The sequence below is a fragment of the Lygodium microphyllum genome, chromosome 24 (genome assembly GCF_053477565.2).
Source record: "Lygodium microphyllum isolate KBCC chromosome 24, Lygodium_microphyllum_v1.1.10, whole genome shotgun sequence".
Classification (NCBI taxonomy): Eukaryota; Viridiplantae; Streptophyta; class Polypodiopsida; order Schizaeales; family Lygodiaceae; genus Lygodium; species Lygodium microphyllum.
Genome location: NC_141158.1, coordinates 54,862,891 through 54,890,476, shown reverse-complemented (window position 1 = coordinate 54,890,476; position 27,586 = coordinate 54,862,891). Strand labels below are relative to the sequence as shown.

The 27,586-nt window shown below is 42.3% G+C and overlaps 1 protein-coding gene across 2 annotated transcripts in view; it reads left to right on the top strand.

Moving 5' to 3' along the window:
• Positions 1-27,586, top strand: part of LOC148015111 (GroES-like zinc-binding alcohol dehydrogenase family protein) — a 65,161-nt gene that overhangs the window by 23,244 nt on the left and 14,331 nt on the right. For both annotated transcript variants that reach the window (XM_087665965.1, XM_087665964.1), the window contains exons 2-4: positions 25,543-25,770; positions 25,860-25,933; positions 26,042-26,201. In XM_087665965.1, coding sequence (XP_087522091.1) covers positions 25,543-25,770; positions 25,860-25,933; positions 26,042-26,201 — 462 coding nt within the window. The remainder of the gene's footprint in view (positions 1-25,542; positions 25,771-25,859; positions 25,934-26,041; positions 26,202-27,586) is intronic.

Sequence of the window (27,586 nt, the reverse complement as noted above, 5' to 3'; positions counted from 1 at the left end):
TGCTTTCACCCTTGGATCTGGTGCTGTCTCTTGGAGCAGCAAGAAGCAGCCTACTGTGGCACTTTCTTCTATAGAGGCTGAGTATCGGGCCCTATGTTCGACCGCTATGGAGGCAGTTTGGCTCCGTCGCTTACTCGCGGAGATTGGCTTTTCCCAGACCGGACCTACGGAGCTGCGCGTGGATAACCAGAGTGCTCTTGCTCTGGCCAAGAACCCGGTGTTTCATGCTCGCACGAAGCACATTGAGGTTCAGTATCACTATGTTTGAGAGTGGATCGTGGATTCGGAGCTGGTGGTGGTCTATTGTCCTACGGCGGCCAATGCAGCTGATCTCTTTACGAAGCCTTTGCCTCAGGCTTCTTTGTTTCATCACATGCGGTTCTTGGGTCTTCAGACCCTCCCAGGATCTGAGAGGGGGGTGTTAGCCTGCTCTTTATCATTCTCAGTCTGTCATCTCCTGGTTGTGAGCTCCTGTCAGAGTCTGACAGGAGACAGAGGAGCTCTGTCAGTTCACTTTGTGGCTGTCCGTGTCAGTCGGCAGCCTGAGGGTGTCATACAGCCCAAACTGGGCTGTTTTTCTGCAGTCGGCCCATTTTCTGGGCAGGTCGGCCAGATCTGGCCAAAGTCGGCCAGATCTGGCTGGTCGGCCAAATCTGGCCAGGTCGGCCAGATTTGGCAGGTCGGCCAGTTTTCTGGCCTGGGGGCTATATATAGCAGCCCCCCCAGTCATTCCAGTATTGTGCTCTGCAGGTTCAGCTCTGCCTCCGTCGTCTCCGTCTCTGGCATTGGTGTTGCCATTGCTTCCAGTCTGTCCTGGTCCCCTCACTGACACTCCGGGCTGCCTGCAGGGACTGCTCTATCCATTTCAGTGTATTCGGCATTCATCTCAGTCAGTGCAGACTTTCTTCCTTCATTCTCTGCTTTCTCTCTCCTCTCCTCCGTGTTCGTGTTCTTCTTCCGTTGCGCACTCTCACATAACCAAGGTTTGCGCGTGTAAGCACTAAATCTCAGATCTATGCAAAATTGAGTTAGAAATTTGGGGCTTTTCCCGAATTTGGGGATCTCAATGCAGAATTGGCCAATCTGACTCAGAAATTGCAAAGTCGGTGCACATTTGCACGGGAATTTTGGGGCTTTTCACATTTTAGTGAAATTCTTTCAATTTCACTAAAATTAGTGCATGTAGGACTTGGAAAATTTGGGGATTTGTCCAGATTTGGTGCGAGCAAGATGCAATAGTGATATCTATCTCAGAAATCGCAGGAATTTTTTGGCATTTTGTCCCCGACATTTGGGGCTTTTCATGTACATGCGTAAATTGGGCTGAAATTTACCCAATTTCCCGACATTGATGCACATTGGACCCTGTGCAATTTGGGGCTTTTGCAGTTTGGGCAAAATTTGTGTAGCATTTGGTCAGTTTATGTACATGCAGGTTGAATTCCATACAATTTGGGCATCAACACTTGGTAAAATTTGGGGTCCTTGCTGAAATTACTCTATTTTGGCAAAGTTGGCTTGTCCTATGCATGACAGAGAAAATGCAGGTGTGTGGTTGATGCTTTGAGCACAAAAATTTTGGGGCTTTTGACCGTGTGTGTCAAATTTTATGCCCGTGGGTACATGTACAACAGAAATTGCAGCTAAAATTTGGGATTTCTCATGTAATGTGATGCATATGTCCTTGGAACAACTGTAATCAGTTGTGGAATGCTGTAGCACATGGTTTGGTCTTTGGACCTGCATTTGCTGATTTTTTGGTCACATTTGGGCTGAAAATCATGGTTGGTAGCAACGACAACAGTAATTTGATGCACATAAAGAAGCTTGAAGAAGCACATAACTTTGCAGTTTGGCAAAAGTAGTGCTACAGTATCCTGTTGCAAAAGAAGCAGGCAAAGCCAATCAAAACACAAGGAGCAAAGCTCGCAGATATGGAATAGGACCATCAGGATGAGTTAAATGAGCTTGCACACTCAACCATAGAGCTATCGATTTCTGATGCCTTGCTGTTCAACATTGAAGGTTTGGATTCTGCATGTGCTATTTGGACTAGACTGGAAAAACTGTATGCATAGAAGAGTGCTGCAAGCAAAGTGTATTGGTTGAAAAAGCTTATGGATTTGCGTATGAGAGAGGGTACAGCAATGTCTACTCACTTGAGTGAGTTTAATTCCATTTTCAGCCAGCTGGTTGCCTTGAAGTTCATGATTGATGAGGAATTTAAGGCTACTTTCTTGCTTTGCACTCTACCAGAGAGTTGGGATACATTCAGGACTGCTATGAGCAATTCTAATGTAATCCTTTTGTATGCTGATGTAGAGAGTGTTCTACTCATGGAAGAAATGAATCGGCAGAACAATGCATCCAGTAAGTCTTCTAGTGCTTTGCATACTAGGGGCAGATCACAATAGAAAGGCTAATCTGATAGCAAGGGACGCAGTAAATCACGTGGCAAAGATGTTGAATGCCATCATTGTGGCAAGAAGAGTCACTTTAAACATGACTGCTACAAATGGAAGAAAGAGAAAGGAAAAGGCAAGAAGATAGATGATAGTAAGGAAGAGAAGAAAGACAGTTAGTCTAAGAAGAGCAATGTAAAAATTGAAGAGGTGAATGTAGTTACTCATGACAGTGATAGTGGGAGTGACATACTCTTTGTCTCTTTACACTTTGGTGCACATGCTTTACTTGCAGATACAGATGATGACATGCATACTTGGATTCTCGATTCAAGTGCTTTCTTTTATGTCACCCCTTATGGCAAGTGGTTCTCTGACTATACAGGAGGTCGACATGGTGTTGTCCATCTTGGGGACAACTATGCATGTGAGATTGCAGGTATTGGCAGTGTGCAGTAACATTTTCAGCATGGCTCTGTCTTTACACTTCAGCATGTACGGCATGTACCTCAGCTCAAGAAGAGCTTGATTAGCACAGGGCAGCTAGATGATGATGGTTTTCATGCTATCTTTGGTGATGGAAAGTGGAAGATTTGTAAGGGATTGAGAGTGATTTCCAGAGGTTGCAAGAGTGATACTTTGTATCCACTTCATGTATCTAGTGTGCGTGACCATGTTGTTGCTGTGATTGAGCAGCCAAGTGTTTCTTTGTAGCATGGCTGGTTGGGAAACATGAGTCAAATTGGAATGAAAGTGCTTTCTTGTTTGGGTTACTTACTTTGTCTTCGTTTTGCTGATTTTGAGCATTGTGATCATTGTATTTGTGGTAAATATGCACAGACGTCTCATAAAAAATCTCTTTCTTTGAAATCTTCTGCTCTAGAGTTAGTACATTCAGATGTATGTCATATGCCAGGATTATCTTTAGGGGGGAAGAAATATTTTGTCACCTTTGTCGACGATGCTACATGAAAGATATGGGTTTATCCTATTCGTAGCAGGGATGGAGTGCTTGATAAGTTCAAAATATTCTTGGCATTGGCTGAAAATCAGACAGATAAGACACTTAAGTGTCTTCGCTCTGAACATGGTGGGAAATATGTGTCCAAGGCCTTTTAGGCATTTGTGACAGCAAAGAGATAAAGAGGGAGCTCACTCCCCCTCATAATCCACCCCAAAATGGAGTTGTAGAGTGTATGAATTAGACCATACAGGATAAGGTCCGTACGATGCTGTCTCATGCTACACTACCCCATGGTTTTTGGGCAGAGGCTGCTATGACAGCCGTTCACTTAATTAATTGGTCACTAAATAGGTCTTTTTGGGGGGGGGGGGGTTCCCCAAGAAGTGTTGTCAGGCAAGCCGCCTTCATATGCTCACTTGAAAGTGTTTGGCTGCGAGGCTTTTGTGCACATTCGTAAAGAAAAACACAGCAAACTTGAGCCAAAGTCCTGTAAATGCATTTTCCTAGGATATGGTGACGAGGGTGAAATGGGGTATAAATTATGGGATCGTGAGAAAAGAAAAGTAGTACGCAGCAATGATGTTATCATTTGGGAAGATCGCATGCACAAACAGCCCGAAAAGACTGAGAAGGTCTGTAGGGTTATATTCCGGGAAGAAATACCTTTTGGACAGCAAAATGTGCCCGCTGTATAGCAGCAAATACCTGCTGTAAATGAATCTGTAAATGCAGGAAATGATGCTGGAAATGATCAGCCAGCTATTGCCCATGGTAATGAGCCACTACATGTGCAGGAACAGCTAGGACAACAAGTTGTTAATGTTGATTTGTAGGCTGAAATGCCAAGACAACATGCTGAAAATGGAAATTTGCAGGGCTAGCCAACAAACAATGACCATTGGGTTAGGAGATCGTCTAGAGCTACTAGATAACTTGACAAATTTGTTCCTGGTGCAAATAATGTGGCTGATTATGTTATGTTGACAGGCTGTGGTGAATTGTCTTGCTTCAAGGAAGCAATGGACAGATAAGACAGCAAGAAATGGTATAAAGCCATGTTGTCAGAGATGAAATCTCTTGAGAAAAATGGCACTTGGGACTTGGTACAGTTGCCTAAAGGGCAGAAAACCCTTCCATGCAAATGGATTTACAAGATAGTCACTTCTAGTTCCTCACCAAAGTACAAAGCAAGATTGGTTGCAAAGGGGTACAAGCAGGAGCATGGAATTGACTTTGATGAGATTTTCCCTCCTGTAGTCAAGATGACTACATTGAGAACCATTTTGGACTTGGTTGTAGTTGAGGATATGGAACTCATACAGATGGATGTAAAGACTGCATTTTTACATGGTGATCTGTTTGAAGACATATATATACAGCAGCCTGAAGGGTTTGTTGAACAAGGGAAAGAAAAGATGGTATGTAAACTCAAAAGAAGTTTGTATGGGCTGAAACAAACACCAAGAGAATGGTATTATAAGTTTGATACATTTATGCAGTCTCGAGGCTTTCATATTAGAAGTCAAGTGGATCACTGCTTGTACACCAAGAAGGCAGTAATGGCAGTCTGATTATCTTGGTTTTGTATGTTGATGACATGCTGAGCTGGCAGGGATACTCATGCCTTGGATTCACTGAAGCAAAGTCTTCATGGCAGCTTTGACATGAAAGATCTTGGTGATGCAAATCACATTCTTGGCATGCGAATACTCAGAGATAGATCAAAAGGCTTACTATATCTATCTCAGCAAGAGTATATCTTCAAGGTTTTGGAGCGTTTCAATATGGAGGGGGGGAAACGATTGGGGTTCCATTGCCTCCATATGTGAAATTCAGTGCAGAGGACACCCTTACATCTGATGATGAGAAGGCAGAAATGACCAAGATACCATATGCTTCAGTTGTTGGAAATTTGATGTATGCTAGGGTTGCTACACGTCGTGACATTGTCTTTGTAGTGGGAGTGGTTAGCAGATACATGGCAACCCCTAGCAAGAAGCATTGGGATGCAGTGAAAGGTATTATGAGATACCTCAAAGGCACAAAGGAGTTGTGCATTTGCTTTGGGAAGCAGAAGGCATCCGCTGTTGGCTTTACGGATGCAGACTATGCTGGTCATGCAGACTGCAGAAAGTTCACTTCTGGGTATGTGTTTACTTTCACAGGAGGAACAGTCTCTTGGATCTCCATGCTACAAAAGTGTGTTGCATTGTCTACTACAGAAGCAGAGTATGTAGCTACCACTGAGGCATGCAAGGAGGCTTTATAGCTTTCATGTCTGGTGGGAGAACTTGGCATCATAGAGTTATTTGTTCTCCATTGTGATAGTCAGAGTGCTATCATGCTAGCATGGAATCCTGTCTTTCATGCAAAGACAAAGCACATACAGGTGAAGTGCCACTTCATTAGAGATGTTCTTGACAGCAAGAGCATTGAGCTTGTCAAAGTATACATATGATAATCCTGCAGACCTTCTTACGAAGGGTCTTTCAGCAGAGTGGTTGGCTCATTGCCGACAGATGATGGGAGTTGGATAGATATATGCATTTCAGCTTTGTACATACCAGACTTAGCTGATTCTTTTCTCCTCTTAAGGCACATTGCCTTTAGGTGGGAGGTTGTTGGGAATAAAGGCCTTGTGCCTTTAAATGTGCTCGAGTGTGAACACACCCTTGGCACTTGTACTTACACATATATATTTATCTAAAAACCTAAAGGTACACACTCGTCATTGTACCTACAAACGTGCACACTCTCTGCTTTGCTCTTTCTTACTCTCTCTGTCTCTCGTTGCGCGTAAAGACTGACTGTCTCGATCTTTGTGCCTAACTCATCACTACAATTTCTGCCTAGCATTAAGAAGTTAAAGGCAAATCTGGTATCAGAGTATTTTAAAAGTGTATTCTTCAACCGCAAAGAGAAGTGATGGCGAAGAAACTAGTGATTCAAAACAAAGCTAACCTTTTGAGCTTCTTGCTCTATGACAGGTGCAATCCATGACAGGTTACCGATATACTTTAGTAGGTTGTTCAAGCAATGAGCCATATAATATGAAACTGTGATATGCAGATAATATCCCTGGATAATAGCACCTGCTGCCCTATTTGCAGGCTCTCCATCTGCAACAAATCCCACAACATGCTCTAGGCCAATAAGCTCAACACTTGTAACCCACTCTGCTGTAAGTACATCTGCTGACTTTCCTGTCCTTGATGCATCATGTGAAGATATGAAATACATTTCCCCACGAGAATAAGCAACCATACCATGAATGGATCGCTTGCGTGTATCACTCCAACCATCAGCAATCAAGGAAACTCCATTTTTAGCCCACATGCTCTTTCTAGTCACTGCTGCTTGCTCAACAAGGCGTTTTTCCTTGTCGAGCACAGTGGTGCGTAAGGTCTCTGATGATGGAGGTACATATGAATGGCCATACTCACCAATCTTCTTGCACATCAATTTAAAATACTCTGACCTGGCTGCATGAAATTGAATGTGGTCATGATAAAAAAAAGCATGCCACTGATGTATCCACCTCTTTCTTCTTCTTGGGATCCCAACTAGCATCAAGTGTGCTTTGTCTACGTGCAACATGTGGCGCTGTTGATGCCATGGCCGATGCAATGCCTACAGTAGGTGTGGAGGTAGCACTTTCTGATATTGACCCTGCTCTAGATACATCTGATGGGGATGGTGTCACAAAAGTTGCAAGGTTGACTGCAACACGTCGTGGTCTAGATGCAAGATAAGCTTGTTGACCTGCTACACGGTCATGAAGCTTCCTTTGCTTCTCCAAGGTCACATTAAGACAAAACTATATCTTTGAATTTGGCTCATGTAGGAGATAAGCTCGGATCTGATTATGCATAAATATTAAAATGGAACAAGTGGCAATTGGTATTCCATATTCTAATATTTAAGTAACATTGAAAAATTAAAATCAATTAAAAATTCGAAATACAAATGCTCGGCTTAATGGATTACCTTGTTTGCTCCACCAGTTCACTTGTATGGGCAAAGCTTGCAAGCTCCACCACTCAATGGGCGGTCAGCATTTACTTCTTTCCACCATGACTAATCATTGGACCTTCTTCCTCGACCGCCAACCCGATGAGCAGGGCGGGAAGATGAAGCCATTTCAGGCTTATGCATAAATATTAAAATGGAACAAGTGGCAATTGGTATTCCATATTCTAATATTTAAGTAACATTGAAAAATTAAAATCAATTAAAAATTCGAAATACAAATGCTCGGCTTAATGGATTACCTTGTTTGCTCCACCAGTTCACTTGTATGGGCAAAGCTTGCAAGCTCCACCACTCAATGGGCGGTCAGCATTTACTTCTTTCCACCATGACTAATCATTGGACCTTCTTCCTCGACCGCCAACCCGATGAGCAGGGCGGGAAGATGAAGCCATTTCAGGCTGAAAATTGAAGGCTCAAGAGTCGAGAGAAGGAAAAATTGAAGGCTCAAGATGAAGCCATTTCAAGCTGAAAATTGAAGGCTCGAGAGAAGGGAGAAGGCTCAAGAGTCAAGACTCACTCAAGAGTCAAGAGAGAAGGAAAAAGGAGAGAAGGGAGAAGAATAAGAGAAGAGGAGAAGAATGGAGAACTTGGAGCTTGGAGAAGAAAGACTCAAGAGAAGAGGAGAAGAAGGAAGAGAAGGGAGAATATCCAAGGAAGAAGGAAGAAGAGAAGGAAGAAGTGAAGAGAAGGAAGAAGAAAGAGGAGAAGGAAGAGAAAGAAGAAGAAAGAAAAGAGCCTAGAGGTTGGAGGTGGGAGGAGACGGGGAACAGGCCGTTGGCGGCTGGGACTGGCGCAATGCAGTAAGGAACGGGGGGCATTGCGGACTAGTCACGGGGGCAGGAACAACGGCAGAGTCGCCGGTGACAGACGATTTTGAGCGGGAGCAACACATAGATGATCCGGGTGAAATGCGCAGTCGCAGATGATCTGGGTGGGAGCAGCGTCTGGCCGAAGGTAAGTGATGCCATGTGGCGTTCTCTGTCCCGTTTCAGACAGGGAACGCAGCAGGGAACGCGTTCCCTGTCTGAAACGGGATAGGGAACGTTCCACCAATTCGGAACGTGTCCCATGATGGCTTCGTGCCGGGGACAGCGATTCCACGTGCTAGGGGGCTGTTCCGACCGTTTCCTGTCACTATGTTCTTACCTCTCAGAGCTATGGCATGCTCAGTTTGGCCACCTGAACTACGAGTATCTTCGGAAGGCGTCGTGAGGATTGCTTGTTCGAGGTTTGCCGAACATAGTGGTGAGCCAGCAGCCATGCCTCTCCTACATTCGTGGGGAGCAGCATAGGGATGTGCTTCCCAATAAAGCTTCGAGGCGGTCTACTTCACCCATGGAGCGTGTATCTACGGATCTTTGTGGCCCGATGAGGAATGAATCCTTGAAGGGGAGCTCGTACTTCATGTTGATTGTAGATGACTACAACAGGATGACGTGGGCGTGGGCCTACTTCTTGGCGCTAAAGTCGGTGGCTTTCTTCCACTTCAAAGATTGGCTTCTCTTCGAGGAGAACCGATTGGGCCGGAGATTGAAGACCTTGCGATCTGACAAGGGTGGTGAATTTGTTTCTAATGAGTTTTACTCATTTTTGTGTAGATAGAGGCATTCACCAGGAGTTTGCTAATACCAACACTCAAGAGAATGGCATTTTGGAGCAGAAGAACCGAAGTGTGATCGAGATGGAACGCACCATGATGGAGCACCGACAGACACCTCAGTTTCTGTGGGCCGAGGTAGTGGCTACGGCAGTCCATATCCTAAATTGATCCCCCACTTTGGCCATTGATAGGATGACACCTTTTGAGGCTTAATTTGGGACTAAGCATGGACTCTTATTTCAGGTTCTTTGGGTGTGACGCCTATATGCACATCCCGAAGACGCAGCGTGACAAATTTGAGGCGGCTTTCCATTGACAGGTACTTGCTAGCTATAGATTCCCAAGGTTATCGCTTGTATGATTCCGTGAAGCGAGATGTCTATACAAGCTGAGATGTGCAGTTTGTGGAAGTTCCGGCCACAGCGGGGGGTGAGGAGCACCCCGTACTTGGAGATCCAGGGGAGAGTTGGGCTCTTGAGCTAGTTCCTTTGGAGCCAGAGCCTCTTGATGGAGATTCTTATTCAGATTCTGAGTCTTTTCTTCCACCGGCTACCCAATGGAGATCCTGTTGGTGGATGTACTCGAGTCTTCAGTAGGTGGAGAGCGTCGAGGAGAGATCCGGCCTCCTCCTCGTTGGGCCCATGACACACTCTGAGATTCGGGGATCGAGGGGGTCCTTGAGGAGTGGGGACCGCAAGATGGACCGCGGAGGTCACGGAGGCACCAGGCACATTCTACGGAGCTTGTTTGCTCTAACTACAATTTGATGTACCATGTTATGCAGGATAGAGAGCTTACATCAGTGAATGAGGCTTTACAGTTTGATCATTGGTGGAAGGCGATGGAAGTCGAGTTGGAGGCTATTGAGCGGAATGGCACTTGGTTCCTTGTGTCTTGTCCCTCTCATAAGAAGGTAATTGGTGTCAAATGGGTCTTCAAGACCAAGTATCATAATGATGGCTCTTTGGACAAGCATAAGGCTCGCCTTGTTGCTAAAGGTTTTGGATAGCACCCAGGTGTTGACTTCCATGATACTTTTGTCCCTACAGCTCTCATGGCGACTATTCGTGCTGTTCTTGCCTTGGCTGGTCATAGGAGATGGCTTGTTTTTCAGTTGGATGTGAAGTCAGCCTTCTTGAATGGTGATTTGAAGGAGGAGATCTATGTACAACAACCTCTTGGATTTGGTTCCTGAGATGGGAAGGTTTATAGGTTGAAGAAGGCCTTGTATGGCCTGAAGCAGGCTCTGCGTGCTTGGAACGAGAAGATTGATTCATTTCTCCAGGCCAAGTTGGGATATCGGCGCTCTAGGGCTGATCTGTAGCTTTATGTGCATACTTCTGAGGGTGGTTGTGTGTTGTTTGTTTTGTATGTTGATGACTTGATTGCTGTAGGTGATCATACCCAAAAGGTTGAAGGGACGAAGGTAGCCCTACATCAGAAGTTCGAGATGACGGACTTCTCCATTTCTTTTTGGGCCATGAGATTTATTAGTCTTAGAGGGGGATTTTCATCTCTTAGTAGAGATATGTATAGGAGCTCTTGGTGACGTTTGAGATGGAGGATTGTCGGTCCATTTCTACTCCTATGGATCCAAAGTGGAAGGCCACTTTTCACTCAGATTCTCCTTTGACGGATGCTACGTACCGTCAGCTGATTGGATCCTTGATTTGGCTCCCCAACACATGGGTTGATCTATGTTTTGATGTAGGCCTTTTGGCTAGGTTCATGAATGCACCTCATTAGGAGCATTGGCTGGCTGCTTAGAGGATATTACGGTATCTGAGGGGGACCTCCGACTTAAGGATTTTTTATCCAGCACGTTAGGTGCTTCTGATCTTGTTCTTGTATGTTGGAGTGATTCAGATTGGGCTAGTGATGTGGATCAATGGCGGTCTACTACAGGTTATTGTTTTACTTTGGGTATTGGTGCTATCTCTTGGAGTAGCAAGAAGTAGTCCACAGTAGCCCTATCTTCGACTGAGGCAGAGTATCGGGCTGCGTCTTCTACCACATGTGAGATTGTGTGGCTTCGGAGGTTGTTGGAGGAGCTTGGCTGCCCCCAGACTCGAGCCCTCGGATTGTTTCTTGCAGATCTCCTTATCAATGTCACTGTGCAGAAAAGCTGTTTTCACATCCATTTGGTACAACTCTAAATCCAATACAGTAGTGAGAGCAAAAAGCACACGTAAAGTGGTCATCTTCACAACAGGTGAGAAGACCTGATGCACTAAGTCCAAGACATTTGACTTATGGGAGACACTAGAGTAAAATGAATTTTTCATTTTCTTTCCAAATTGAGAGTCATTACAAAAATCAAGTTTAAAGCGTTTTCCATCAACCCTCTTCAAAGAGGTTAGGACATCAAGTCCTTTCTGGCTCATATGGCCTAATCTCTTGTGCCACAACTCCAAATGATAGCCAATTTCAGCAACTGCAAGAAACTTGCCATTCAAAGCTTTACAGTGCAGTCAATACAAAGTGCCCTTCTTGGTTCCTTTTGCAATCAGAATGGAACCCTTTTTCAATTTCCACAAACCACCATCAAACAGTATAGTGTAACCATGCAAGTCAAGTTGTCCAATAGATAGTAAACTCTTCTTGATGCTAGGCATATATCTGACATCTTTCAACACAAGCTCTTGCCCATTATCCAAAGACAAGTGTATAGTGCCTATCCCATCAATGCTACAAGCATGGTTATTTCCAAAGATATACTTTTTCATAAATGCCTGTATTGAACATAGCAAAACACTCCAAGCAATGAGTTACATGGAAAGAGACATCAGAGTCTATAATCCAAGTCCGAGTGACATCATCATCAACTGACAAAAGTGCATCAATCACATCAGCCTTGGTAATTTGCATATCGTGCATGTGACATACAAGGGCATCATAATCTAGTGTACATAATACATCAGTCTCTGCATCCGAGAGCTCCTCTATGACTACACTGGAGGCCACATTGGCCTTTTCCTTGCCTTTGGTTGCCTCAAATACATCTATCTTATCCTCTTTCTTCTTTTTGTGTCCTGCATTCTTCTTTCTCTCTTGTTCCTTCTTGTAGTACCTGCAATCAGGTTTCTTGTGGCCCTTCCGATCACACTGATAGCAAGTAACATCACTCTTTTCCTTTCCTTTGCTCTTGCTTCTGCTTCTCTGTCGAGCATTTGCATTTTTCTTTTCAGCCCTGCCTCTAACATTGTAAGTTGAGTTGTTGCCTTCTCCACTAGACTTATGTCTAATTTCTTCATTCAAGATTGAACCCCTCACACCATCATATGAGAGATTGAGGTTATTACTGAGAGAAACCACCAAGGTCTCCCAGGAATCAGGCAGTGTCGTGATCAAAAAGATCGCCCTCAACTTATCATCAAAATCCAAATTAGCATCCTTAAGCTGATTTAAAATGCCAGTAAATATATCAAGTGGTCAGCTGCAGGCTTGAACTCATCCATTCACATATTCACCAACTTGCGCATTAAATGCACCTGATTAACATGTGTGGTGATCTTATAAGTAGTTTTTAACTTCTTCCATATTGCATGACCGGTATCTAAGCCCTTAATGTTTGTCAAAATGTCATTAGAGACACCCGTCTTTATATAAGCCACAACCTTTTTGTTGACTCTGGCCCAATATGCATCAGACATTTGTGCAAGTTTATCTTCTTGCAAAGCATCCTCACAATCCTTTAAGAACAATATGCCTTGCATACAGTCTTTCCAAAGGGTCAAAACCCTAGCCATTAAACTGTTTGATTTCTATCAAACTCTTAATGTCAGAACTGGAAGAAGTTGCATGCATTTTTATCATAAACACAAGTGCAAATGCACTAATCTACAAGAGCACAAGTTGAACCGGCAAATACACTGCTGTTCTTGCCCAACCAGAAATAAACCTTTGTTGTTTTTACATAAACCAGCCACCACACAGGAAAATACTGCAGAAATTTACCAAAATCTCCACAAAATCTCAAATTTCCAGGTCCAACAGTGTGTAAATGTCAGGCAATTTGACCAATCTGAGCAAAATTTCATCAATACATGAAAAGCCCCAAATTTTCCGGAGTCCAATATCAAGAAATTTTACTTGAATGAGAATAATTCTAACAAATTTGGCAAAATCCCCAATTTAATTGAGGTCAACATGCACAATGTCTGCAATTTTTGACAAAATGTCATTGTTAAGCATAAGCAACTTCAAATCTGGGAAAAGCCCCAAATTTCCCGAAGCAGACTTGCACAGATTTGAAAATTGTGCTTCCACGCGTGAACCCTTGTCAGAGCGAGGGGATAAGAGAGATTGTAAGAATTGTTGATTAAAAAAATTTTGGGGGGGGGGGGGGGTGATCCGCCGTCACATCTGATGATGGCGGCCCGTCACCTGCGCCTACGGTCGGCCCATTCAGCTCGTGTCACCTTGCTTGCCCATCTGCCGCGTGTGCCTCCTCGTTGCCTAGTCGCGATGACCCGCCATGCACGCCTACACGCTGGTCCCTATTGCCTGGTCGTCGCAAGCAATCTTCTGCTTCGACTATCCGCACTGGTCTTCTTCACGACCTATTTGTTGGCTGCTTGCGTATCGCTTGTCAGTTGCGCCTATCACCTGTCAGTCTACAGCCGTGTCGTTGGTCCGGCTAGGTCACACCTGACTTGTCGAGTAGTCCGTGCCACTAGTCGGTTTGATCTCGAGAAGCGTGCACAACTTGTGCTCTGATACCAGTTGAGTGCGTTGCAGTAGGAAAGGTGTGCAGGTGAGTGAGAGTGATAGAGAGAGAGAGTACGATATGATTTGGGTCTACCAACAATGTGTTGGTACACAAATAATAAAATGTATTTATACTTAGGGCACGTAAGGGTGCATTCACATGTGCAATATAATAATACACGTGTACAATACACGGAGGTAAATAAAGGACCTTTACATCCCAACACAAACTGTGGTATTAGCTGATCTACACCTTGGTAATTAGGAAGGGGTAAGGGACCCATGCTGAGTTTAATCCAAAGGTGTATAGGTTGGAGGTTGAGCCTCTCCTAATGGTTCACGAGCACCACTCGCTAATGGTTGTGCCTATGTTTGATAGGCCCCCCTTGTTGTGGTATGCACAAAACCATGCGGTGATTGATATGCAAAAGTGAATGGTGTGAAGGGTAATAGTGATGCAACGGAAGAAGCGGTGGGATGGGTGGGTTTGAAATTTGGTGTGTTACATTAAGTTGGATTTAATTACGTGAATGAAATTGAAATGATGGCGAAGATGCTGTACGCAAAGAAGATGCTATACTAAACTCATTCTGACTATTAGAAGCATAATGAAAAGAAGGAAGGGAAGAAGAAGAGTTACCAAACTTCTTTTTATAATCACCCTGTCTTGTATTCACATACATGAGTGGGTCGTCAATGGGGGATTTGCCATGATCAGCATATGGCACTCTTGCTTCAACTTGTTCTTTACCAAAATGTTGCAAAGGCAGTGAAGAAAAAGAGAGAGAAGGAACAAAAGTAGAGACTTGTGTACTTGCATTGAAGTATTAGAGATAGGCTGAAAAGGGGGAATGTATTCCAAATCTCTCTCCAAGAGGAGGGCTCATCCCTAATGGATGTTCGATGGCCTTGCAACCTTCTTCATGCATCTTTTGTTTGAAGGCTTGTTGATGTAACTGTTTTGATTTCTTGGCTCTTTGAGCCAAGATCAGTTGTAGCTCCTCATTGGTGATGTCTCCAATGAAGTCTGAATAGAAACTAAATGAATTTGAATAGAGTAGAATGCTTATGCAGAAAACACTCTATATAGTGAATATTGACCCCCCAAATTCTCGTGTCTGGAGGACTGGAACAAAGAGTATGAGTTGGAGAGAGCATTGTACTCCGATGGATCTCAAAATGCAGCAAAGCAGCCTCCATAGGTGTTTGGTGACAGAAAATGGAGGTGTGGACAATTGGATTAGTGAGGACAGATAGGTAGAGGATAAAAAATTGGTAAATGCAGCCACATATGTTTGGTAGTTAGGAGCAAATAGATGCCAGATGATGGTAGACAATGTAGAGCAACTTCAATTGAGATGTCCTCTTTGAACAGGGTGTGGGTAGTGAAGCTCTAGCACCTGCAATCTACAAAAACGAGATTGATCGAGTGGGAGGGCAGCCTATCTATTTATAAAAAGTTTGGGGTATCCCAAATTAGTATTTGCATGTGGGACACTGAAACTCTCTAGAATTGTTCGTGTTTTGAAGAAAACATTAAAATTCATCAATAAATTTGAGTTTTTGGGCTGTTTAATGAAGGCAAAATATTTTTTAGCTCAACAATCCCCATCTAGGTCCTTTGCACTTGTATGCAAAGTACGGATGAGGCTCAATTGCCCGATTGTTACCACCCTCTCACGCTTCCTCTCTAGTATTGGAGAGTCATGAGGGATAACAACATCACCAACACTAAAAAGAAGGTAGCAGAGGAAGGGCTCCGTATGGCCTTCCCCTTACTATAGAAGATGAGTCATGTTGCACCTCTCTCTTCTCCTTTGCAGTAGGGTTTGAATCGGAGTTAGAGTCGGATGAAGACGACGACTAATCGGAGGAGTCTATATCTTGCTTCTTCTTCTTCTCCTTCTTTCATAGTGATGCTAGATCCTTGCAATGCTTGCGGAGATCTTACTATAGGGATAACATTAGGCCTTTGTCTTCTTTCTATCACCCCTCTCTGAAGCTACAAAAGCTTGTTTGTGACCACCATATCAAAGATGGTGATGATGTCTAAGCATGTAAAGCATTGTGATTCCATCTAACTCTTGAGGGAGCTTGTAGAGCACAATCCCCACAAGATGAGCCTTTGGAAGGGTGGAGTGCATGTGTCAAAGTTGATCATGCATCGACGGAACCCGAAGTAGAAAAGACCGGACAATGTCCTTAGGCTTGAACTTCATAGTCTTGGGTTGACCATAGGGTGTCATAGCTCATATGGTTGTGATAGTCTCATACAACATCTGTAACTTCTCACACACTCTTGAAGCTCTCCTGTAGGGGGTAGCTACTAGAAGGACCTCTTTAGATATGCATTTGAGGAGGCAGAATAAGCAAGGGCATTATCCTTCTAAGACTGACTCCCAAGTAAGAATTGCTTTTTGGTAGTTGTCATGGTCCTAATTTGGAAGAATAGAATTTGGCATCTGGGGACACATGATAGCTCCTATAGCAACATACCACAAGCACTTTTGCACAAACTAAGATTTCATCGTGGCACTACAGGTAAGGTAGAACCGTGAAATCATCAGTGGAACAATAGGGAGATGCCATTGGAGAGCTACCCTTAACAACCATTGATTCAAGGGTGTGCAAGTCTGACAAGACCAAAGGAGAACCAACTCAAGTCCAATGTTTCCTTTATATTTTGAAAAGTAATCTTAATGAAATAATAACGCAAGTTGAATTGGAGAAAAAATTAGAACCGATGTCAGTTGTGTTGATGATGATGAGGTGGCAATGAATGCAGCAGTTTGGTACCTCTTGATAGCAAGGTGATAGCTGAAAAACAAGCACTAGGGGCTGGAATAATTGTAGCTGTAGTTGATGATGGTTGGATAGCAGATAGGTTAGGGCAGAAGGCTGGAAACAGGGTGCCAACAACAATGGAGCATGTGTAGATTGATGTAAGTTGCAAAATAAGGATGGGCTGAATGGTGGGCAGCCTATCCATTTATAGATGTAGAAGGATTCTCCCAAGTTAGGGCATTGCTTATGAGACACAATAACTCTCTAGGATTGCGCATCGGTTAATGAAACTTTTGGTCATTTACATGTTTTGGGGCTATTTTAAAGAGCTAATTAGTTTGTAATGCATTTTTAGCTCGATAGCATCAACCTGCAATGCATCATATGATGCTTTCTTCTCATACAAAAATCAAGTTGATATAGACTATAATATAATGTGTTTTTGAGTATGAGAGCATTCCCATCACTACAATCACATACACTATATTGATTCATATGATATTTAACCATAAAACCAACACATGCAATGGCTAAAACTGAATGCGAATTTCTCTTTATGCCTAGCATATACAAGATCATTTGAATCTCAGCTCACTAGCGACAATGGGGGTGGTAGCTCATGAGCTGAATGGCAGTGGAGAGGGTAGCTTTGACACGATCATTGCTTAGCTCCATGTACACATACGCACGCACACACAGTGAATTGTGAACAAGTGGAGAGAGTGCTAGAATGTCATATCTACTTATGTAAGAATGAGTAAAATGAAAGTACAATCCCTAAGGTATTATAGTATCACATCGAGCTGGGTGTCCTCATGGGGAAAAACCCTTTTCCAATTAGAAGGAAAAACGTGTTCGTGGATAAGGAAGTGTTCACATCGGAACAATGGAGAAACATGGTAAGTGTAAAACTAGTTGACATCTGCTTACATGCATAATGGTAATGAACTTCAATATGTTTTGTGTGGGTATGAAACAATATATTCCATGAAACTATAGCACATTGGTTGTTTGCGTAGGTAAGTGTCTAAGGTGTTTGGTACACATGGACATTTGCAAGTAGTTTGTGGAGCCAAATATACTCCACTGTGGTTGTGAATGGTGCTCTATACTTAGCCTTACAATTGGAAGTAGCAATGGTAGTTTGTTTCTTCCTGAATCAATAAACAAGTCATGTACCTAAGAAGAAGCAGTTGCCCAATCACTATTTGAATGTCCATGAAAAGAAAGTGAAGAATGAGCCTTGTCCGAGATCTTGGGTGACTTTAAGATATCAAAAGACACACTTGATTGTGTGCCAATGAAGTATTGAAGGGCTGTGCATGAACTTGCTCAACTAGGAGATAGCAAACTGAAGATCTAGTCTAGTGTGATATAGATAGATCAAGCATCCAATAGCTTGTTGATATTAAGTAGTAGCAAAAATCTGCTACCATCATTAAAAGTGAATTTGAAACTAGGCTGGGAGTAGACAATGGGCTCGTAGTTCTTGAATTAAAAGTGTTGAAGAATGTGCCCAATACAGTTGGATTGTGTCATGATAATGCCCCTCTCAATGGTAGCCAATTGGATGTGCAAGTAAAGTGAAGAAGACCGATATCTGTCATGACAAAGGTATGTGATGAATCAGCCTTAAATGCTGCAATTGGACCACCTTTGATCCTAGTGACAAGCATGCCATCCACATAAAGGACAAGAATGATAAAATCAGATCCTTGAGTTCATATTTAAAGAGTAGTCTATGTAGGGCTATTGTGGAAACCAAGATGCAATAGATGAGAGTGGATGCAGATGTACCGACCTTGTGGAACTTGCTTTAAATCATACCAAGCCTTCTTGAGATGACAAACTTTGTGTTTAGAGTCTTTAAGCTCGAATTGTAGATGCTATGAAAACATATACCTCTTCAATGAGATACTTATGGAGGAATGCCACCTTGATGTTGAGTTGATGCACCTCCCAATGAAAATGGGCAACAAGAGCAATAATACTCTTGATAATGGTGATGCAAGAGGTAGGGGGAAAGGTCTCCTCAAAGTTGAGTTCTTGTTGCTTGGCTTAGCCCTTGGCAACTAGCTAGGCTGTGTATTCGTCAATAGAACCATTCGACTTTCTTTTGATTTTGAATACCCAGTTGATGCCTATTGCACACTTGCCAGGAGACAAGTCACATAGCTTCCAAACCTAAGAGTGGCCAAGAATATGATTCGAAATGAAGAATCCATTATATGGAATATTCCTTCTAATAGATGGAGTCAAGTTTTGCCTTCATTGCATCCACCCATGGATAATTTGAAAAAGCATCTTTATAGTATAAGGGTTCTTTATTGCATATTGTAGCCACAAATGCACAAGCAAGAAGATTACCTTCTTCCCTATAAGCGGAGGCTCATTTGCGAACAGTCAAGGGAAGAGGCTACTTGTAGTTGTGAAGTGTGTCAATTAGCTAGCGAAAGGCCCTTTTAGGTTGCTGAAACTCAGCCCTAGTGTGCTGCAAATCATGAGTAGTTGTGGGCTGCTCATGGAACGAGAGGCTGCTATTGCTGCTGAGAGTGGGGCTGGTTTGATTGCTGTGATGGACTTACATGTGGTGGGATTGAAGTGGGAGAAGTATTTGCCATGGAACCATCATTCAAGAGTGGTAATAGGCTATCAAAGATGTCAGAGGCATCGATAATAGGCTGTTTTTGACATTCTAACAAAGGATAGGAAGCATTTCTTTCATGGGGATATGGAATTTTGATGCTTTGTTGAGCATTTGATTAAATTGTTAATCAAATGTGCAAATGTTGTTGGAAAAAAGGCCCGGTTTAACCTTTGTGTATAGTACATACACATTATTTAGCTGTACATGTAAATGCACCCTTACGTGCCCTAACTATAAACACATTTTATTCTTTTTGTACCAACACATTGTTGGTACACTCATATCAAATCGTACTTTCACTCTGCTCTCTCTCCAACTGTCACACTCTCATGCTCACTCCTTGAACTTCTGTCACTCTCAGCGGAGCTACAACAACTAGTATCAGAGCCAAGGTTTTGCACATTTCTCGAGACCAACGCGCAGCCGATCGACAACTGATAGGAGACGCATAGCTTACAGTCGTAGGCGAACAACCCAGGCGACAAAGAGGCAGCTTGTGGGGCAAGTTCAGCGGGGACCATTGACAGGCCACAGGTAGACTGGTTCATGACCAGCGGGACATACGGATTGCTCGTGATCAGGACCAGTCGTTGGGGTCCAACAACTGACGGTGGGTCTAGTGGGGCATTAATGCAATGCACAATTGACGGACTGTGCGTGACGAGGCAGTAGGTGCACCGAGGGGGGGGGGGTAGACAGCAATCGCACGCGGCAACAGGCAACGATGACCGGGTCATCGGCAGACAGGCCACGTGACCCACTTGACCGGTCAACAGACCCCCCATGTTAGGTTTTTCTTTAAAATAAATTTTTTTCCTTTAAATCTTTCAATTACCACTTATTCTTGGCAAGAGTTCACATGCTGGAGGCACATGTCACAAATCTGTGCAAGTTTGGCCCGAAAATTTGGGGCTTCTCCCAGATTTGACATTGTTTATACTTGTCAGTGATTTTCAAGTCAGAAATTGCAGACATTGCATGTGGTGACCTCAACTAATTTGGGGATTTTGCCAAATTAGTCAGAATTTTTCTCCTTTGAGCAAAATCTCTTGACATTGGATCCCACAAATTAGGAGCTTTTCATGTATTAGCAAAATTCTACTCAGCTGGGACTTGAAGTTTTGGGGATTTACGCATAATTTGGTAAATTTCTGCATTTTTGCCCGTGTGGTGGTGACTGGTTCATGTACAAACATTAGAGATTTATTCCTGGTTGAGAAAGAACAGGAGTGTATTTTGCTGGTTCAGCTTGTGCTTCTATAGTTTAGTGTAGTTACTCTTGTGTTTGTGATAAAATGGTTGCAACTTCTTTTAGTTTAGACATCAAGAGTTTGATGGAAATCAAACGATTTGATGGTCATGGCTTTGACCTTTGGAAAGATCGTATGTAGGGCATTTTGTTCCTGAAGGATTGTGAGGATGCTTTGCAGAAAGATAAACCCGTATTAATACTTGATGCACATTGGGCCAGAGTACATAAAAAAGTTGTGGCTTACATAAAGATGGGTGTCACTGATGACATCTTGACAGACATTAAGGGTTTAGATACAGGCTATGCAATATGTGAGAATCTGAAAACTACCTATGAGATCACCACACCTGTTAATTAGGTGCATTTAATGCTCAAGTTGGTGAATATGCGACTAGATGAGTCAAAGCCTGCAGTTGAGCACTTGAGTGTATTTACATGGATTAAAGATGCAAATTTGGACTTTGATGATAAGTTGAGGGTGATCTTTTTGATCATGACATTGCCTGACGCTTGGGAGACCTTGGTGGTTTCACTCAGCAATAACCCCAATCTCTCATATGATGGGGTGAGGGGTTCTAGCTTGAATGAAGAAATTAGACGTATGTCTAGTGGAAAAGGCAGCAACCCAGCTTATAAGGTAAGAGGCACGATTGAAAAGAAAAATGCAAATGCAGGACAGAGAAATAGGAGCAAGAGCAAAGGAAAGGAAAAGAGTGACATTGCTTACTATCACTGTGGTCGGAAGGGCCATAAGAAACTTGATTGCAGGTATTACAAGAAGGAACAAGAGAGAAAGAAGAATGCAGGAGATTAAAAGAAGAAGGAAGATAAGACAAATGCATCTAAGGCAACCAAAGGCAAAGAAAAGGACAATGTGGCCTCTAGTGTGGTCATAGAGGAGCTTTCAGATACAGAGGCTGATGTATTATATGTAGTTGATTATGATGCCCTTGTATGTCACATGGAGGATATGCAAATTACCAAGGCTGATGTGATTGATGCACTTTTGTTAGTTGATGATGGTGTCACTCAGACTTGGATTGTAGACTCTGGTGCCTCTTTTCATGTAACTCCTTGCTTGGAGTGTTTTGCTATGTTTAATGCAGACAATTATGAAAAGTGTATCTTGGAAATAACCATGCTTGTAGCATTGATGGTATTGGCACTGTACACTTGTCTTTAGACACCATTGTCTTTAGACAATGGTCAAGAGCTTGTGTTGAAAGATGTCAGATATGAGCCTGGCATTAAAAAGAGTTTACTATCTGTTGGTCGGCTTGACTTGCACGGCTACACCGCATTGTTTGGTGGTGGTTTATGGAAAGTGAAAAAGGGTTCCATGCTGATTGCAAAAGGAACTAAGAAGGGCACTTTGTATTGTTTGCACTGTAAAGCCTTGAATGGCAAGTTTCTTGCAGTTGCTGAAATTTGCAGCCACTTGGAGTTATGGCATAAGAGATTAGGCCATATGAGCCAAAAAGGACTTGATGTCCTTACCTCTCTAAAGAGGGTTGATGGAAAAGGCTCTAAACTTGACTTTTATAATGAGTGTCAGTTTGGAAAGCAAATAAAAAATTCATTTTACTTTGGTGTCTCTTGTAAGTCCAATGTCTTGGACTTAGTGCATTTTGATGTATGTAGTATGCCCGTGAAATCGTTGGGTGGTGCTACACATTTTGTCTCCTTTATTAATGACTCTTCCAAGAAGATTTGGGTATACCTATTGAAAAAGAAAAGTGAAGTGTTTGCTGTTTTTAAAACTTTTCATGCATTTGTGACCACTTAGACAGGTAGTAAGCTGAAATGCTTGAGAATTGATAATGGGGGTGAGTTCACATCAATTGAATTCAAGTCCTTTTGTGACTTGCATGGTATTAAGAGGGAGCTTACAACCCCTTACAACCCTTCTTCAAATGGGGTGGCTGAAAGATATAATAGGACTTTTATGTGAAAGAGTGCGGTGCATGTTGTTCATTGCTAATCTCCCTCATGAATTTTGGGGAGAGGCACTCAAAACCGTGGTTCACATTTGCAACCGCTCTCCAAATAGTTCCTTAAATAATGGCATCCTTGAGGAGGTTTGGTCTTGCAAATCAGCCTCATATGACCATTTACACATTTTTGACTGTGATGCTTTTGTGCATGTTAGGGATGAGTTGAGGAACAAACTTGACCCAAAATCCACCAAAGGTATTTTCATGGGCTATGGTGATGAGGATAAATTTGGCTATAGAGTGTGGTTACCTTAGTCCAAGAAAATTATTCACAACCGTAATGTTGTGTTTAATGAGGCAAAATTGTACTTTAGCCTCTAATGAAGATATGAAAAATGTGAAATTTCAGAGTTTGCAGCCATCTATTACTTTAGAAAATGAGACTCATGGTGCTGTACCACAGGTTGAAACTGATGATCAGCTTGTTATTTTTGAGCCAGATGATGATGGACAACAAATAAGAGCACAAGGAGGTCAAGGACAGCAAGATAGACTTGTTGATTATGAAATGCAGGTGTTGGTAATGAAAATGAAGATGCTGTACAGCATGAACAACATGTTGAAAATGGCTTACAACAGCCAATAAATGTTGAAAATAATATACCTCCAGATGTAGACCCAATTCTTGAAAATGTTGATCATTGGGTACGTAGGTCCACATGCGTAAGAAGGCAACCGCATAGGTTTGACCCCTCCTTGCATTTTGTGATGCTTACAGATGAGGGTGAGCCTCTTGCATACGAAGAGGCTAGGTCATGTGAGTTCAGCAGTAAGTGGGAGCTAGCTATGCAAGAAGAGATTAAATCTCTATATGCAAATGATACTTGGGATCTTGTGTCATTGCCCAAGGGAAGGAAGCCACTTCCAAACAAATGGGTGTACGAAGTAAAGACAGTTAATGGGAAACCCAAGTACAAGGCAAGACTGGTTGCTAAAGGGTATGCACAGAAGGAAGGGATTGACTTCCAAGAGGTTTTCTCACCTGTTGTGAAGATGACCACTCTACGTGTGCTTTTTGCTCTCACTATTATATTGGACTTAGAGCTGTATTAAATGGATGCAAAAACAACTTTCTTGCATGGTGACATTGATGAGGAAATCTATATAAAACAGCTCGAGGGCTTTGTAGTTCCTGGAAAAGAGCAGATGGTGTGTAAACTAAAACGCGGCCTGTATGGACCGAAGTAAGCACCACGGCAATGGTACAAAAAGTTTGACACTTTTATGCTCTCTCATGAGTTTACACGCGGTCATGTAGATCATTGCTTGTACATGAAAAAGAATACAGATGGCAACCCCATCATAGTTGTTTTATATGTGGATGATATGTTGCTAACTGGGAAAAGAAAGACTAGCTTGGATGCCCTAAAAAATCAGCTGAAATCAACCTTCTCCATGAAAGATTTGGGGAATGCAGAGCATATTTTGGGCATGAGGATTCGTAGAGATAGAATGCAGAAATTGCTGTTTTTATCTCAAGAAAAGTACATTGAAAAGGTACTGGATAGATTTAACATGGTTGAAGCTAAGCCTTTTGGGGTACTTCATTAGATAGATTTTGGAAGATGGTTAAATCACATTGATCAAGATGAAAACACAGGACAACCCTGTAGATGTGAGTCACTAAAAGTCTAAGCAAAGCTCAGCATGAGCATTGCATTCGACTAGTGGGAGTTGGTTAGAGGTTCACTTCGGACCTTTAAGTGGGAGGTTGTTGGGATAAAGGCCCGGTTTAACCTCGGTGTACAGTATACGCACATTATTTAGCTGTACATGTGAATGAACCCTTAGGTGCTCTAACTATAAATACATTTTATTCTTTGTGTACCAACACATTGTTGATACACTCATATCGAATCGTACTTTCACTCTGCTCTCTCTCTCTCGAGCCGTCACACTCTCACTCTCACTCCTCGAACTTTTGTCACTCTTAGTTGAGCTACAACAAATGTGAGGTGCACATTTGATATGCAAGATAGTTAAGGCACAATAATAGGCCTAGGACCTTGAGATTTTAGTGGGTGTCAAAGGCAAAAGTTGTGATAAGTTGTACTTGATATGTACTAGGTGGTGCATTATGATAGATTTTGGCCCAAAGTATTTATTAGCCATTAATGTAAGTGGTGATATTAGAGACTAGGCATTAATTAGTTGATCAATACTAGTTTTGGACTAGCATGCTTGTTTCTTGCTTGAGGCTTGCCTTTTCCACCATGGTGGGTGGAAAAGGTCTATCCTATTGCCAAAGTAGCATTGTGGTTGAGGCAACTTTGTTCTTGTAACAAGATAGACACAAGGTGGTTGAAAGTATAGCTAAGTTGGTTTCCCATAGTTACTAATTGCAAAGTAGTTGCAAAGCCTTGATAAGATTCAAGTAAACCATTAAGAGTAATAGAAACAAGTTGATTATCTAGGATTATTACATTAATATTTTAATAGTTTTTCTTGAAGATCTTTGATGCGAGTGAGATAAGCATCTCTAGAATCTTGTGTACAACCAAGAGGACTGGATCCCCAAGAAATTGATGTGTCTCGCTACGAACTCAAAGAATACGTCCAAGAGTTCCCAAAATCTTTGGAAAATCAAGTGCAAATCTCTTGCAAAAGCTGGAATATCTTGCTACCCTAAATGACCATAAAGAAAAGAAACTATATACACAATGTGTGTTATTCCTTTGCAACTGGACTTGTACTCTCATGGCTTTTACCTTATCAATGCTTTAATTTCACCATTCATCACAAGTAGGCATTTATGCATAACAATCTTAATGAACTAGGACAAATAATACCTATTTATTTTTCCTTGGTTATCCCAACAAAATGTAAAGTGCAGTTTTTCATATGTGATACAAAACTGCACATGCCGAGGGTATAGGATAGGGCACCTTTCTTTTTGCCAAATGTACACTAAGTAAAGTGTTGTAGTTGGTTCTGAAGTACAGTTTCAGCCATCTGAGGTTATCTTCTTCAGTTTGCATGAGAAAGTTTATCATTATAGACTTTTATAAACAGTCTGTTCAGCCCCCGCAGTCATGCTGGGGCCATAACTTTTTTGGTTAAAACTTTAAAGTGAATTTACTTTTTCTGCCCTGGTTTAATGTAAGCGTCTGTAATTATTTGCAAACTTGGGTCTGAGTCGGTGATTTTCTCTGCTTAGATGAGGGAGGGTTATGGACGGTCATTGTTTGAACCTTTATTACCTTTGGTTTTGGGGCGAGATGTGAGTGGTGAGATTGTTGCTGTGGGCAATGGAGTAAACTACTTTCAAGTGGGCCAACAAGTGTTTGGGGCTCTCCATCCAACAGCAGTCCGGGGCACTTATTCTGACTATGCCATACTCGCAGAAGATCAGCTTGCTCTTAAACCTTCATCAATGACACATGTGGTACACATATTATTGAAAATGTTTTGTAGTTGCACTAGTACTTTTCAAAGAGCTCTTTATTGATTTCTAAATTCAGTGTATGCATATAGGAAGCTGCGGCAATACCATTTGCCGCACTTACTGCATGGCGGGCTCTAAAGGGCACAGCTCAGATAAAGTCAGGGTAAAGATTGATAGAAAATTGATATCCTCTGTTTCTTTAAAATTGTGTTATTATTGCTTCACATCTGTTAGACTCATTGTGTTGCATTACTCGTGTTATTTTTTACAGTCAAAGAGTGCTTATTTTAGGTGGGGGAGGTGCAGTTGGTTTGGCAGCCATACAGCTGGCCAAGGCAGCAGGATGTGAAGTCACATGCACGTGTGGAAAGCGTAGCATGGACCGTGTGGTTGAGGCAGGTGCAGAAAGGGCTATAGACTATACATCTCAGGTAGAAGTTGCTCTTTGTCCTGTATGTGGCACTTTTGCGTCTAGCAGCTATCCATTCAAATGATTAGAAATATTTGTGGATGATTTGATGGAAAGGCACAAAACTTCAGACTAAATTAATACTAAACTATGCCATTGAATGATGTGAAGATTCTACATAATATGCCCTCGATTATCAGACAGGTGGCGTGATAAACTGACATGTTCCTTGTACACAATTTGCCCGAGTGCATGTAAAATGCTTCCATATGGACATTTTGACTCATTCATCGAATGTGGCACATCCAGAGGATGGAAGACCCCAGACCAGCAGAGCTCAATACAACTACATATGAAGACAGTAGAACTGCTAAGGAAATTGTATAGTCAACTAAGGTGTCTGAAATAAACCTAAAATGTTGTGCTGGAATATAAACTGCCAGCAGCAATCTTGAATCTAAAAATGGTCACATTCTCCAGGCTAACCAGGGAAATGTCATGATGACATAAAAGGCTGCTCGATTATGTACGATGTATTTGATAAGCCTCAGGCCCAGCAGACTGACACAAGACCTAGCTGGAAAAATCATACAGCTGGCCTGCTTTAGAATGTTTTAAAAAGCGTTACATTACAGTTGTCAAATTTCCCTTTTAAGATTACATTACAAAACATGTTAAAAACTTGTCTGAAGGGTTGAATAGATCACGATTTCAGGAAATCACATGCAGACTGCTTGAAGGGCATGCCAAGAGGGTAAAGGACAGTTGGTTTAAGTGCTCTGGCAGGATGTGGTTTTTTGCTGCAAAGAGCAAGAGTTAAGTGCTCTAGTAAGCTGTTGCTTAGTGTTGTGAAAGAGCCAAAGTTGCCAAGTCTAAAGTGCTCAAAGGGCTAGAAGACTGGGGGTATTACGAGGCCTGCTTGGACATAAATAGGCAGACATGACTATACGGGCAGTGCCAGAGATCCAAATGTTCTCACGTGACTTGGAGTCAGCCCTACAAAAAGGAGATAACACATAGAACATTTACTTAACCATGTGATTAAAAATTAATCCACACGTTTTCAAAAATACATGTCCTCATGAGAGCTCTGCCCCCCTAAAATCCTTGCAATCATCCTTGATTGCATTGCTAGATGCATCAAAAGCAAAATAGTGGTTTGAAATTTCCACAAGGCATCATAGTTAACACCACATTGTGCACTATTTCTTAACCATTCCATATGCCCAACACATGCTGGAAATTATCAGCCAATCATAACATAATATAATACTTACAAAGAATCTCAAAAACATTGCCAGATTATCATGTGACATGTCTATTTTTCATGAGCTCAACTCATTTGGCAAAACCAAATCATAGCTAGCATAACCAAGCATAAACCATGGCCAAAACATCAATGGCATC